Source organism: Micromys minutus (genome assembly GCF_963924665.1).
Source record: "Micromys minutus genome assembly, chromosome: 29".
NCBI classification, from domain to species: Eukaryota; Metazoa; Chordata; class Mammalia; order Rodentia; family Muridae; genus Micromys; species Micromys minutus.
In genome coordinates this window covers 26,589,172-26,604,537 of record NC_137964.1, presented here as the reverse complement: position 1 = coordinate 26,604,537, position 15,366 = coordinate 26,589,172, and the positions used below count along the sequence as shown (strand labels likewise).

At 47.7% G+C, this 15,366-nt stretch overlaps 1 protein-coding gene and 1 pseudogene across 6 annotated transcripts in view; one reads left to right on the top strand and one right to left on the bottom strand.

The window, feature by feature from the left end:
- Nucleotides 1-7,268: 7,268 nt before the first annotated feature.
- LOC308439007 (ferritin light chain 1-like) lies at nt 7,269-8,010 on the bottom strand (annotated as a pseudogene). The gene has a single exon. The product of its transcript is annotated as a ferritin light chain 1-like (transcript).
- Nucleotides 8,011-10,770: 2,760 nt separating this feature from the next.
- The window catches only part of ATXN2 (ataxin 2), an 86,922-nt gene continuing 82,326 nt past the window's right edge, over nt 10,771-15,366 (top strand). For 4 of the 5 annotated variants that reach the window (XM_080940976.1, XM_080940975.1, XM_080940977.1 and 1 more), the window contains exon 1: nt 10,883-11,217. In XM_080940976.1, the coding sequence (XP_080797102.1) occupies nt 11,027-11,217 (191 nt within the window). In that variant the 5' untranslated portion in view covers nt 10,883-11,026. Of the gene's footprint in view, nt 11,218-15,366 lie in introns of all 5 variants that reach the window. The other variant, XM_080940978.1, reaches the window with a different exon arrangement.

Here is a 15,366-nt window from a genome sequence, read left to right as displayed (position 1 = left end):
CAATTAAACCCCGGCTTCATTCCGAGTGTATGTTTACCAGAAGTCGAGGGAGAAGATGAATGGGGATTCATTTCTGACTCAGAGCACCGTTGTATCCCCTCTGCCCTGGAAATTTTGTAATATTGTACCTCTTTTTAATCGCCCAGTCTTAGAAAAAAAAAGTTAACTATTTCATAATGAATGTTAAGGTTAAGGTATTAAGAGAAAGATCTTGTTTTCAAAATTAAAGTCAAATGCATATAGCATAAAAATAACCATTTTATTTTCTTTTACTTTATCTTATAGACAGAGTCTTTCTGTGGAGCCAAATGGCTTTGAACTTGAGGCAAACTTCCTGCCTCAGCCTCTGAGTGTTGGGATCCCAGGCATTCATCAATATGCTGGTTAAGTCATTTTAACCCCTTGAAACAGGGGTCTCTTGTAGCTTAGGCTGGCCTCAAGCTCCATATGTAGCCCAGGATGACCTTGAACATTCACTCCCCATGCCTGATTGATGTGGTAACTTTAGATAAGACCCCAGGGCTTTGTGCATGCTAGCCAAACACTTTACCAAGGGAACCACATCCTCAGCCACAGCACAACCACATTAGAGGATCTATTTTGGTGACATTTAATGTTCAGTGTAACCAGTACTTTCATCTGCTTTCAGAACATTCTCCTGAAGAGAAGCCAGGTCTTCCTTTTCCCTCTCCCAAGCTCCCTTCTTCTGCCAGTCTCTCTGCCTCTTCATGACATTGCATTTACATGGACTTCTGGGACATGTGGCTTGTGCTATGTGCCCAAGTCTGAGATTCACCTATGACAGTATATGTTGGCATTTTGTATGATATTTTGTATGATATTTGCATGGCTACATCACAGCTGGTTTCTGCCTCAAGTGCTAATGGGCATTTGGGCTGTTTCTCTCTTTTGGCATTTGTGAGCCCTGTAAACACAAAACTTGGGGCAGGGATGACAGAATCTAAGAATTAAATTTAGAGTTACCATATGACAACACAAACAAACAAACCCAACCAATATAAAAAAGATGGGACAAATATAATTTAACTCCTTGTCACTTACTTCCATTATTACTTGGTGATGTCACCTCCTTTGATCTTATACACCTGCTTCTTGGCACCTCCTGCACACTGGTGATATGGCTCTGCCTTTTCTGACATTGCCCAGAAGGACTAGGTGCACATGTCTCTGAATCTATGAGTTTGAGATGGTTCCAGCTGGCCCCGGGTGAGAAAACCACCCTCCCTTTCTTAAACCTCAACTTCTCTTCACAATACAAGAAAAAAAAAAAACCCAGTTATGATGTGAATAGAGTAGAATATGATTCAGGGCTATGAGCTTCACATTCATGGGTTTCTTTTATTCTTGTTTATTCATTATTTTGTATAGTGTCTCAGGCTAGCCCAGAACTTGCTCTGTATCTGAAGATGATCTTGACCTTTTTGGTCTCTGTGCGTCTACCTCCCAAATGCTGGGGTTTTGAGCACAGACCCAGTTGTTTTGTTTTGTTTTTTTTAATATTTATTTTTAATTGTGTGTATGAGTGTATGCCTGTACACATGAGTTCTGGTAAAGGTCAGAGGCATTGGACCCCTGGAGCTAGAGTCACAGATGGTTGTGAGCCATCCATTTGGGTACAGCAAACCTTACTTTACTTAGGTCCTTTCAGAACAGTGAGAAACATTAACTGCTAAGCCATCCATTGCTCTAGCCCACATCCAGCCTTATGATGAATCTCAGTCTCTCCCTCTCTCCCTCTCTCTCTCTAAAATTTATTTATTATATATAAGTACATTGTAGCTGTCTTCAGACACACCAGAAGAGGACATCAGATCCCATTACAGATGGTTGTGAGCCACCATGTAGTTGCTGGGAATTGAACTCAGGACCTCTGGAGGAGCAGACAGTGCTAGTGCTCTTAACTGCTGAGCCACCTCTCCAGTCCCCTTGATGAATCTCTTGGCTGAGTCAAAGAAAGAGACCAAATTAGTTCCTGGAGACAGGGACTTCTGCTATAATCCCATCAGTCTGAAGCCATCCTGGACTTCATAAAGGCCACAGGGCTAGTCCAGGACTGCTTAGCAAGACCTTACTTTAAAAGAAACAAAGCAAGGGCCTACCAGGCAGTTCTGTTTGACTTTGCTGAGAGTAAGGGCATGAGTCACCACACCAGGCTTCTTTCTTTTGAGTTTGTGTGTGTGTGTGTGTGTGTGTGTGTTTGAGAGAGAGGTGGAGGTTGGCATGCCTGTGGAAGTCAAAGGGCAACTTTTAGGAATTTGTTCACTCTGCCTTGTGGGACCTAGGGATCAACAGCAGGCTTGGTAGTAAGTGTCCTAATATGCTGAGCCATCAAGATGACTTCTATTATTTCCATGGAGATGGGGAAGGGGGTTTCCTTAAAGCCTAGGCTGATCTTGAACTTACTGTACTGTTGAGGATAACCCTGAACTTACTTTTCTGTTTCCACTTACCAAGTACTAAGGGTAACAGTATAAAATGTATTTATGAATGTGTGGGGAATGGTTATGTGCAAGTGTGTGCAGGAGAGCCCTCAGAGGCCAAAAGATGGCATCAGATTCCCCGGAGCCAGAGCTTCAGGCAGCTGTGAGCTGCCCAACATGGTTGCTGGGCACTGAACTCTGGCCCTCATTTTTGAGTACCAAGTGGTTGTAATCACTGAGTTATCTCTCCACCATCAGGTTGTTTTAGACTTAGTTTAAAAAATATTTTTAATGCCTGGTGGTGGTGGGCACACCTTTAATCTGAGCACAGCTCTGAAACCATAGGCTATGCACAAAATTTCCCTGGGGGAGTAAATAAAAACACAGAAGGGTCCATCGTGGTGATACACACTTTTTATGCTGGCACAGGAGAGGCAGGTGAAGGTGGATGGTGGATCTCTGTAAATTCAAGGCCAGCCTGGTCTGCTTCCAGAGTTTGGAGCCGGAGCTAGGGCCACCAGAATTTTCATTAAACATTTCTACTGAGAAAGAGTTCTTTCCTCTGTGTCAGCTGGTATCCAGCTTCTGCTCTGGGAACAATGTTACAGCATCGGGATTCCATCCCTTAAGTTGAAACAAAATGAGCATTCTCTTACTGGAAGAGAGCTTGTTTAGGGCCTGGCCCTCGAATGCTTTGTCAGGTGGTTACTGTGTTCTGGGTTAGTACAGGGCCCTCGGGCCCTCAGAGTTACTGGAAGGTGTTACTCTACACAAGGCCTTTGACTACCACCTTCTTGTAAGCCCCTGCCCCGCTCAATGTGTCCCCCCCGCCCCCTCTCGGGCTTTTAGTCTTTTGGGATTCCTGGAGTGTCCACAAATAGATTAGTCTCCAAGAATTCAGAGTAACTGTAGTTAGGGGGGAAAAATTCTTGCTGTAATTAGCCATGGTCCTATTTTTGAAATTACATCTGCAAAAACTTGAAGGGGATAAATGAGCGCGGGGGGGGGGGGAAGGGGTGTTGGGGGCGGCGATAGACTCTGATTGGAATCTTCGTGCCTTTGACTGTGAAATCAAGAGCATTGAGGGAAGAATGTGTCATCACACTGAAAACACGCGCAGGCGAAGTGAGCTGAAGAGAAATGATTGCAGGAAAAAACCGAATCACTGGGCACACGGGTCACGTGATCCACACGGTTGTAGCCGGCAACAGCAAAGCACTCCTAACCTGCCTCCAGATCCTAAGACCCTATTAATCATTGAAGTGATCAGAATTAGCAGGCTGATTTAAGTGCTGTGTGGCGTGCTTAGGGGTTACTGAAATCACACATCAAATGGGGTGGCCACAGGACTTAGTCACCAAATCTTGAGGGATTCTCTGCCAACTCCAACTCTCTTATTGCTGAAATCTCCCCCCCCCCACCCCTGGCCCTTTCTGCTTGTTTTGAGAGGTCTCACTGTATACTCCCTGGCTATCCAGGAACCCACACATGTCTACCTGCATCTGTCTTCCAAGTGCCAGAATTCAAGGTGTGGGTGTCCCCCATGTTCGGCAAACTCTGAAGCCCTTATCCTTTTGCCTGCATTTCCCATGTACGAAGATTATAGGTGTGTACTGTGTTGTCAGTTAAAAATAATTGTATTTTTATACTTTTAAATATTACGTGATTATGTATGTGTATATCTATCTATCTACACACACACACACACACACACAGAGGGTTGGTTATTTCCTTCCACTAAATGGGTTGTCCCAGGATCTAACTCAGGTATTTAGGGTCAGGGGCCAGTATCTTTGCCTGCTGAACTCTCTTGCTGGTTTGATCATATTATTTTTATGGGTTAATTATTAAGAATACTTTTCTACACAGAGGAGCCCTGTCTCAAAATATAAAACAACTTAGGGGTTTTTTTTGTTTTTGTTTTTTTTTTTGCTTTAAGATGTTTATTTAAGTACATGTACTTTCATGAATTTATGTGAAGCATGTGATACAGGTGTTCACTGAGGTCAGAGGGCACTGGATCCCCTGGAACTGGTGTTACAGGTAGTTGTGAGGTCCCTCATGTGGGTGCTGGGAATTGAAGTTTGTCTGCGGCCAAGTTATTTCAGCAGCCCCAGCAACACTGTAGAAATCTTTTAGAACGATATTCTTCTATCTCTTTTTATTTTTGAGAGACAGGGTCTGTTTTATTTATTTATTTATTTATTTATTAATTTATTCAAGTGCACTGTCACTGTCTTCAGACACACCAGAAGAGGGCATCAGATCTCATTACAAATGGTTGTGAGCCACCATGTGGTTGCTGGGAATTGAACTCAGGACCTCTAGAAGGGCAAACAGTGTTCTTAACCACTGAGCCATCTCTCCAGCCCCTGGTTGTTGAGATCCACTTGCTCTTCTTTCCTATGGCGGGATTAAAGGTGTGTACTGCACTCCACAGCTGGCCTTTTCATTGTTGTTTTTTAAAAGAATACTTATTCCAGGTGTGGTGGCACATGCCTTTAGTCCCTGTATTCTGGAGGCAGAATTAAGATCCCTCTGAGTTCAAAGCCAACTGATCTTCATACAGACTCTTAAAAAAACAAATTAACAAAACTAAAAAGCTTGTATGGGCTGGAGAGATGGCTCAGTGGTTAAGAGCATTGGCTGCTCTTCCAGAGGTCCTGAGTTCAATTCCCAGCAACCACATGGTGACTCACAACCATTTGTAATGGAATCTGATGTTCTCTTCTGGTGTGTCTGAAGACACCTACAGTGTACTTATATAAATAAAATAAAATCTTATAAGAAAATTGTGTGTGTGTGAGAGAGAGAGAGAGAGAGAGAGAGAGAGAGTGAATGGGGGTTGTGCACATGAGTATAAAGCCCCTGGAAGTCAGAAGGGAGCACTAAACAGGGTAGTGGTGGCACACACATTCAATCCCAGCACTTGGGAGGCAGAGGCAGGTAGATCTCTGAGTTTGAGGCTAGCCTGGTCTACCAAGCCAGTTGCAGGACAGCCAGGGCTACATAGGGAAAACCTGTCTCAAAAAACAAAAACAAAACAAAAAAAAAAAAAAACAAAAAACAAAACAAAAAAGGCACTGGATCTCTCCTGCAGGAGGAATTAAATTGTGAGCTGCTCTACTTGGTTGCTTAGTCCTCTGTAAAAGCAGTACATGCTTTTAAACACTGAGCTATTTCTTCTCCCCTCTTCATTTGTATGTCGTGTGTGTGTGTGTGTGTGTGTGTGTGTGTGTGTGTGTGTGGAGGCCTGGTCTCACATAGCTCATGCTGACTCAACCAACTAACAGAAGACCACAAGCCCCGTCCCTGTTCCTTCTGCCTCCACCTCCCACAGGCTGGGATTTCATTAACTAGGAGTCTTGCAGGACCGCTCAGCACGTAAAGATGGATGATACCAAGCCTGAGGATCTAGGCTGTCTTCCCAGGCCCCAGACAGCAGGAGGAAGAAACTGACTCCTGCAAGTTGTTCCTTCGTTTCCCCACGAATCCTGGTACGCATCTGCTTTCCCCAAACACAGGTCAAAGTAAGAAGTTGCTAATGATATAGAATGGTATTAGCTCAGAATCAGATTTGTCTCCAAAGAATCCTGAAGGCAAGTGAGACTTGCAGGAAGCACATGTAGCACATATGGGTCATGTATCTGAGTCCCCCATTGCTGAACAACCGGTTACAGTGTAAGGACAATGTCATACTACTGAGGATGCTTGAGGACAAGAACTCAGAGTCACTGACTGGTTCACTTGAACCCACCAGTGGATTTCATGTGTGAAAATGACCCTGGACTAGCAACGCAAGCAACAGAAGACTAAGAGTCAGCTATAGTCCAGTCCTAGAGAGAAGGCTCAGCTAGAGAGATGGCTCAACTGGGAAAGTGAGGTTTCCTCGCACATACTGTTAATCCAAGCTCTCAGAAGGCAGAGGCAAGCAGATCTCTGTGAGGCCAGGTAGGACTACAAAGAAAAAAAGGATTTGGGAAGTCACCTGATGTTTACCTCTCTTTTTCTCTCTCCCTTTCTCTCTCTCTCTCAATCTCTCTCTCTCTCTGTCTCTCTCTCTCTCACACACACACACATTCTCTCTCTCCCGGCTTCTATAAATACACATACAAACACACACAAATATGCATGCACAGTGAAGTTCAATTTGGTGATCTAAGCTCCAGGTCTATAGTAATGACAAATAAGACACAGGCAAAGGCTTCAGACATATGGAGGTTTTACTAGGATAGGACCTGTTACCAAGTTCATTCACATGCCTGTGGTAGCCATCAGGTCCCAGATGATTGCTGGCTGAGGCCTCAGATCCTTGCCAAGTACCTGCACAATTTAAGATTTATTTATTTTATGTATATAAATACACTATAGCAATCTTCAGACACACCAGAAGAGGGCATCAGATCCCATTACAGATGGTTGTGAGCCACCATGTGGTTGCTGAGATTTGAACTCAGGACCTCTGGAAGAGCAGTCAGTGCTCTAACCACCGAGCCATCCTGTACCTGCAAAATTTAATTCACAACTTTACAGCTAGCTTTTTTATTGTTTTGTTTTCAAAATTTTACCCTTTTTTTGTTTTGCATGTATTTGTGTGTTACATATGTGGGTGTGTACCTGTGGCTATCAACATCACTTACTCTTTTTTTTTTTTTTTTTTTTTTTTTTTTTGCTGTTTCAAAAGCTTTATTTTCTTGGTCCAAGACTTGGGAGAGGCTCCAGGGCAGTTACAAAGCAGCCTAGTGGCTTTAGAGGTTCATTCGGGTGGAGGTCCTGAGGCGGCTGGTGCAGCAGAGGAGGGAGCCCCTTGGAAGGCACAGAGGCCTCCTAGTCCTGCTTGAGAGTGAGGCGCTCAAAGAGATACTCACCCAGAGATTCCTGGGGCACGCCAGTCTGCGCTGGCTGTGGCCCTGCCAGCCGACGGAGGTTGGTCAGGTGGTTGGCTGCCCATCTTCTTGATGAGCTTCACCTCCTTATCCAGGAAGTGGCTTTCCAGGAAGTCACAGAGATGCGGGTCTGCACGGGCAGAACCCAGGGCATGCAGATCTAAGATGGCCTGGTTCAGGCTCTTCTCCAGGGTCAAGGCAGCTTCCATGGCCTCCAGAGTTTTACCCCACTCATCTTGAGATGGCTTCTGCACATCCTGGAAGAGTGCACGGCCCCCACGTTCGTTCTGCAACTTGAGGAGACGCTGGGCGCTCTCGCGCTTCTCCTTGGCCAATTCGCGGAAGAAGTGGCCTACGCCCTCCAAAGCCACGTCATCGCGATCGAAAAAGAAGCCCAGAGAGAGGTAGGTGTAGGAGGCCCGCAGGTGCAAGTTGACCAGGCGGTTCACGGCAGCTTCCACTTCGGTGGAGTAATTCTGACGGATCTGAGAAGTCATGGCTGGTCCGGAGTACGGGGCAGACCGCGAAGACGGTGTTGGTTGGTTCTAGGAGCCAGAGACGGCAAGATGGTCCCGGAGGCTGTAACTGGAGAGACTTGTAGGGCAGCTGGAAGCTAAGATGGGAGCCCCCGGGTCTGTTCCGTTCAAACACTGTTGAAGCAAGACACAGACCCACGGGACCTCAAAGGCGCTGCTCAACATCACCTACTCTTGTTCAAATTCTCTTTCCTTCAAAGTGTACTTGGTGGTTGGCCTTAGCTGTTCTGTCTGTTTACGTCTGTTCTTAGTCTTTTCCCCCTCGATTTTCTTTTGGTTATTTTAAAGCACATCTTGGCGTTGGAGGAAATCACCCAACACTCAATGGTTAGAGTACTGCTTGTTCTTCTAGAGGACACTCGTTCAATTCCAAGCACCCATACGGTGGCTCACAACCATCAACTCCAGTTCCAGGGATTTGATGCCCTCTCCTGGTCTTTGCAGACACTAGGCACATACACGTTAACACCAACATCTATTCACAGAGTTAAACTGACTTGTTAAAAACAAAACTTTAATGGGGATAGAGAGATGGCTCAGTGGTTAATTGCATTTATCTGTTCTTCTAGAAGACAAGGGTTCAATTCCCAGTACCCACATGGCAGCTCACATCTGTCTGTAACTCTAACTTCCAGTGGATCTGACTCCCTCACATAGACCTATGCGCAGGCCAAACGCCAATGCACATAAAATAAAAATAGATTATAAGAAAACTTTAACATAAAATTACTGGTATTAGTGTGTATTTTTACTAATTCATTTTCAATTTAGGAATCAAGTACTGTTTTAAATCCTAGATTTGGCACTTATTTTGGTTTCTTTTGGAAACAGTGTTTCACATAGCTGGTAAAAATGTGCTATGTAGTAATAGCCAAGGCTGGCCTTGGACCTCTGCCTCCCAAGCATTGGGATTCAAGGCTTTACATTCATGTCAGGCTTCTTCAGGTTAACTTTTTAAAGGACAGCTATACTTAGGAAGACTAATTTTCCCTCTCTCGATGTTCTTGGGAAAGAACAATGACCTTTTAAAAAAAGTGTTAGCCAAATATGACAATTTTTATTTGGGCTATGTATGTTAGTTTAATTTCAACTAGACTACTAGTGACTCTTAAATATGCTCTAAGTTTTGCTTTCTAATTATTCATGGGGGACCAGGTGTGTAGAGCTGAAGAGCCAACACTACACCTTAGGTTCTCTAAAACGGACACCCTAGATCCATTTATCTTTTTTTTTTTTTTTTTTTTAAAGTCATATTTATGGCCAGTCATGGTGGAGCAGGCCTTTGATCCCAGCAGGCCGGAGGATCTATGTGAGTTCCAGAACAGCCAGGGCTATTACACAGAGAAACCCTGTCTTGAAAAACCAAACAAGAACAAGAACAAAACCCACCACCAACAAGGTCACACTTATTGCTTATGTATGTGTGGGCACACAACTGGTACAGTCGAAGTGTGGAGGTCCTGGGGGCAATTCCAAGGGGTCAAGTTTTCTTCTTCCACATGTCAACTCCAGAGTTGGTGGTGAGCTTAGGCAGTTTGTGCCTTTTGAACCATCTGCTAGGTACTTTTTAATCTATGTGGACCAAGCAAGTCTGGAACTCAGGGATCCAGCTGTCTGTCCAGTGCTGGGATTAAAAGCATGTGGCATACCCAGGGGTTACTGCTAGTTTAACTGCCCTTCTTGAGACTGGGTCTCTTGTAGCCTAGTCTGGCCTAGAATTCCCTTCTGTAGGTGACGATGACCTTGACCAGTTAATCCTGCCTCCATTTCCCAAGTGCTCGTATTACAGGCATGAACACCATGCCAGCTTCTAATTCACTGGAATGATTATAGTAGATTGAGGGGGATTTTGCTGTCCTCTGGCCCATCATCTCCTTAAGCAATTTCACTTAAAAAACAAAACAAAAAAAATCCCACAAAAAACCCAAAACTAAACTCATTGCAAAAAGTTGCCTACTTGCTTCCAATTTAATTACACCACCTTAAAAAACGGACTAACGTTTGGTGGCCTTCCCGAGTTAAAGTAAAACTTTGAAAAGGGTCAAGGTCTAAAGTTGACATTCTTGTGAGGTCTGCTCAGTCTCCCCTGAGGGAGACCCCATTATCCATGCCAAGACCCCATTACCCAGCTCTACCAATCATGTCCATTTTCCCTTCTAGTCGCCAGAAGGAGGAATAAGAGGTTCGGGTGAGGGAAAAAAGGGTTCAAATGAAGGTCAGATACCCAACAGTTCGCTGGGGTGAATAAAGTGGGGCAAAGTGAAGCAGCTGGCGGTGCCTTCGGTGGTGGCAAGCTTCCCACGCTGGCAGGGAAACCAAACACGCAGTGGCACCTGGGGGCCTACTGTGTGCCAGGCCCGAATGCAGGTCTCCGCCCCGAAGGCGCCCGTGGGCCACCCTCTATGGGGAAACCAAGGTCCTCAAAGGGGGCTGAGGACATCCGAGCAGCTCGTGAAGCAGGGCCAGCATTCCCTCCCCGAAAGGGCAGACCCGCCTTAGCGAGGGCGGATCCCCCACGGCCCGTGTCCGACCCCGGAGAGCGAACGCGGCCCAGCGCTGCGCCCGCTCCTCACGTGTCCCCGATCGGCCCCCGAGCCGTCTCACGTTCGACTTCCGCCTGACCCTTCCGACTTCCGGTAAAGAGTTCCCCCTGCTCTGTTTCGCATCTCCGCGCCCTCCAGGCCGCGTCGCCCCGTACGCGTCCGCGAGCCCGGCTCCCATGCGTCCGTCGACAGCCGCCGCTGAGCGGCCCGCGGCAGGCCCCGAGCCGCGCCGCCTGTCGGGCTGGGCCGCGCGGCGCTCGCTCCCGCGGATGGCGCGGCGAGGCGGGCGGGGCGGCGCGGCAGCATATCACTCCGCCGGCCCTCCCCCGCGCGGCCCCGGCGCCCCTCCCCGCGGGCCGCGCTCGCCGCCCTGCGCCTCAGACTGTTTTGGTAGCAACGGCAACGGCGCGTCCCGGCCCAGCTCCCGGCGGCTGTTCGGTGTCTGCGGGCCTCCCCGCCCCTTCGTCGTCGTCCTGCTGCCTCTGGCACCCGCGACCGCGCCAGCCCGCGCCTGCCCGCTCGGCGTCCGCGCGTCCCCGCCGCGCTCCGGCGTCTCCTCAGCGCGCCCTGCTCCCGGCTGTCCCCGCCCGGCGTGCGAGCCGGTGTATGGGCCGCTCACCATGTCGCTGAAGCCGCAGCCGCAGCCACCCGCGCCCGCCAGTGGCCGCAAGCCCGGCGGCGGCCTGCTCTCGTCGCCCTGCTCCTCGCCGGCCTCGGCCGCGTCGACCTCGTCTTCCGTGGTGCCGGTCCCGGCCGCGCCAGTGGCGTCTTCCTCGGCGGCCGCGGGCGGCGGGCGTCCCGGCCTGGGCAGGTGGGTGTCGGCTCCCCAGCCCCCTCCGCGCCCGCCCGGCCGATCCCGCGCCGCTTGTCCCCTCCCCCGCCTCGCCCTGTGACCGGCCGGCGTCGCGATGGGCCGGGGGCCCGCGGAGGGGCGGGAGGCGCCGGCAGATTCTTCGGGCTTCTCAGGCCGTGTCCAGCCTCCCGCACCATCGCGTCCCCTCCCCCCAGAAGGCCAAGATGGACGGCCCGGCGGCCCCCTGCCCCTGGCGTGTGTGCAAGGGGCGATTGGTATCCCGCCCCACCCCCTTCCTGCGTCCCCTGCCCGTGATGGAAGGGCGGCTGTGCCAGGGTGCAGGTCGCAGGGAGACCCTCTCCTGAAATGAACCTCTTTGCGGGGTGGGGAGTCGGGGAAATTGAGGCCCAGCCGCCCCAGGTAGGGACAGCCGGGTGTCCTGCATATTCTCCGCCCCACACACCCTGGGAAGGTGGGCGACCGAGGCAGGGTGGGTGGCCAGCGGCCTTGCGCACCCATCCCCCTTTAGATCTGGGGCGGCGGGGTTCCCGCAGCGGGCTGTCCTCCCCCAGCTGGGGAAGGGGTGGGAGTGCCCGGCTCCCTCCAGGCCCGCCTCCCTCCTTCCCCGCAAGGTCCCCTGCGCGCGGGTGGTGGCCGATCCGCATTGCTGTTTCTCGTCCGCGGAGCAGAAGGCGCCTTTGAATAGAGGTGGGCGAGGGCCGGACTCGCGAGGTGGGTTGGCGGTGGGCACCGGACACGCAGTACATTTTCCCCCCCAACCCCCGTCTTAGTTCTTGAGATTTTTTAAGGGTGAGGAACCGCAACAGAGGAGTTGGTGCGGGTCCCGAAGGCAACAACGCGAGTGTTGGCTTGCGTCCTCTTTTCCTTCTCCCCTTTCTTGGGCCCGATTTCGATTTTGTTGGTAGGAGCTGGAAGCTGGGTGCTGTCCTGTGTGACTGGGCTTGACTCTGGAGGGTGTGTGCGCGCGGGGGTGGGGTGGGGGTGTTTGTCAGTTCGTATTTCACGAACTAAGAAAATGCTTAGTGTTAAAAGGGAGAGGCAAATGCCAATAGACTCCATTCCATTGTGGCCGGTGTCCTTAACTTGGGAAATGCCGCCGCCAGAGCTTACCAAGGGCATGCAAGTCCATTTCCCCTGTGCCCCTGTGTTACAGGCACTACTGTGCCTCCCTCTGGCCTAGGCCTAGCTGGCAGGGCCTCCTCCTTAAATAGACATCCAGGACTTAGGAGGTGGGCAAGGGGATTTTTCTTGTGTGGAGTTTTCTTCTTAGCCGCATTGTCCAGCTGTCCGTTTCCAGAGAGTGTTCTTTTACAGCAGAAGTTTAACCATAGGGTGAATCAGCCTATGGTTTAAGGCCTTCTTCTGGGAACAGTATGTGTTTTACTTTATTCCTCCACACTCCCAATTTTCTCTAGCATGAGGCATTTCAAACCCTACTTACCCCGCCTTGTCCAAATTAAACCATTTTATTCCCCAGCTCTGTGAAGTTAAGGTTTTGTAACTTGAGTTTCTTTTTTGTCCTTGACTTTTAATGAAAAACGAAAAAAGTTTAAGGATGCATCCTGTTTTTTTTTTTTTTTTTTTTTTTTTTTGCTTTTTCATGTGTTCTATCTTTAGTTATCAGAAGGTGACATGTATTTAACTTGTTCAAATACAAATTAAAACTAAAGTTTGTAAGCTTCACTAGCTCTCTTTAGGCTTAACTATTAGATTGCAGCTGAATTGACTCCACTGGGAGATGCAGAGTGAGTGCCTCCGCTTGTTTTCTGCTCTTGAGCTCTGTAAAAGGGAAAGGCATTTAGAGGCCTCCTTGCTTTAAGTTCTTCTTTTTTTAAATTGTATATTCTCTGTATTTACATTTCAGATGTTAAGTTCTTTTACTTGGAGCATAAGTGTCCAACACCTCTACTCAGAATGGGTGATTTTGTTCTGTACAGAGCCTTGGTTAATGTCAATCTTGTATTCTTACTCTCCTGTGGGTTCCTTGTAAATCCATTGTAACATCTAGAGTTTTGCTTGGGTTTGTGTGTGTCATTTAAAATAGGACTGGCAGGATGGCTGTGGAAAGTCGATGTAGCATTGGGGTTGGTGGGGTGGTTGGTTTAGTGGGTAAGGCTCATGCTGCCAGGCCTATCAAACAGGATTCCCACACCACCCAAACCACAGCAGGAAGCAACTGACTCCTGCTGCAAGTTGTCCTCTGACCTCCACACACCTGCCAGGGCATGTTCCCCTCCTCCACAGTAAATAAACTTGAAAAAGTAGCCTTGATTTTTGTCATGTTTGAGATAGCAAAATGTTCTTCACAGCCTAGACGTTCACTGCCACCTTAACCACTGTTTCATTTATGGACCCTTCCCCCAAGCTGGAACTCTAACCCAGGGCCTTGCTTTTGCTAGACTAGAATTTTGCTATTCAGCCAGCCTGGATCTGACTTGATTTTTGTGTGAATAGAATTTTGTGATTTTTGAGAACAACTTTTTCTTGTCATGAATCAGAGGCCACTTTCTTAGAAAAGAACTGTGTAATCACTTTTTAAAAATTTACCACAGTTGCACCCAAAGCTACTTCTTACTCTTGACTTTGACCTTTTGTGAGGTACTTGTGTGAGCAGACCTTCTTCCCCTTTAATCTGGTGTTTTTTTTTTTTTTTTTTTTTTTTTTTAAACAGTAACTTATGTACTAAGCTAAGTTTCTACCTAACTGTTGGGATTTTGGTCTTTATATTTTTGATTTTGTAGAGGTGCTAAGGTAAATTACTCATGAAGCTTTTTGCTTTATCCTAATTTTTCCCTAGAGCAAGTGCCCAGGAGTGGTTCCACTAGGTCAAGGACTCTTAAGGTTTTATGGCTCTCATAAGCTGTGCCATGTTATTTCTCAAAGACTTAGTGGATTCTGGAGCCAAGAAGGCAGCTCTTCAGGGGATGGGCTCAGTGTACTTATTAGATGCTCTTAGGGAATGTTGCATTCAACATCAGGGTCATTCACATGCATGTGCTTTTATGTATGTTTCCTGGTCATTTCTAGTTTTAAAGATTTATTTATTTTTATATCTATCAGTGCTTTGCCCATTTGTATGGTAAGTACACAACATGCATGTGCAGTGTCCAGAGACCAGAAGAGGGCCCTGTATTCCCTACAACTGGAGTTAGACAGCTGTGAACACCATGTGGATGCTGGAATCCCTGGCTCCTCTGCCAGAGTAGCCAGTGTTCTTCACCTCTGAGTCATTCATTCTTTCCCTCTTATTTCTTTTTGAATTTTCAAAGCTTGTTTTTTATGTGTATGTGTGTTCTGTGTGCATGTTAAAAGTGCCTGCACACTTGCCTGATGGCCACAGAGACCAGTAGTGGTCTCCGGATCCCCTGTAATGGAGTTAGGGATGGTTGTGAGGCCACCATGTAGGGGCTAGGTTCTTTTGCAAGAGCAAGAAATGCCAGGTTTGGTGCCACATGCCTTTCATCCCAGCATTAGAGACAAGTAGATCTTCGGGGCTTGAGGCCAGCCTGGTCTCTATAGGAAGTAGACTTACAAGGCAGATGCTCTTAACCGCTTCAGCCCTTGTATTTGAGTTTTACTTGAGCTTTTACAGAGACTGTATGAAGAACCTACACTGTATGAAGATGCTTTGGAACCTGTAGTGTACACTACCAGTACAGATCCATGATTTCTGAAGGAACTGTTTTAAAACTTTCAGGTTGTTAAAAAATTGTTAATCTTTTTTTTAACTTGTGTTATTAGCTGTTAGTTTATGATCACTTTAGAAAAAAAGTTAGCTCATGGTGAATGGTGGTGGTAGGGTTAGCTGAAGGTGGTTGAGGCAGGAGGATCATAAGTTACAGGCTCATGAGGCTACACATTTACTGTTTGGAGGTAGTGATCCTAATGTTGGGGAGGCAAAGACAGGCAGCCTGCTATACAGAGCAGCCAGGGCTACACAGAGAAACCCGGCCTTGGGAAAAGATTCAATTTGTTTATGCATAACTCTTGTTTCCCTGGTTCCTGTGGAAGTCAGAAGAGGAGGTCAGATGCCCTAGGACTGTAGTTATGGGTGGTCAAGGGATGCAGGGAACTGAACACAGGTCCTCTGAAAGAGCAGACAGTACTCTTAACAGCTGAGCCACCTGTCTCCAACCATGTCTTTAT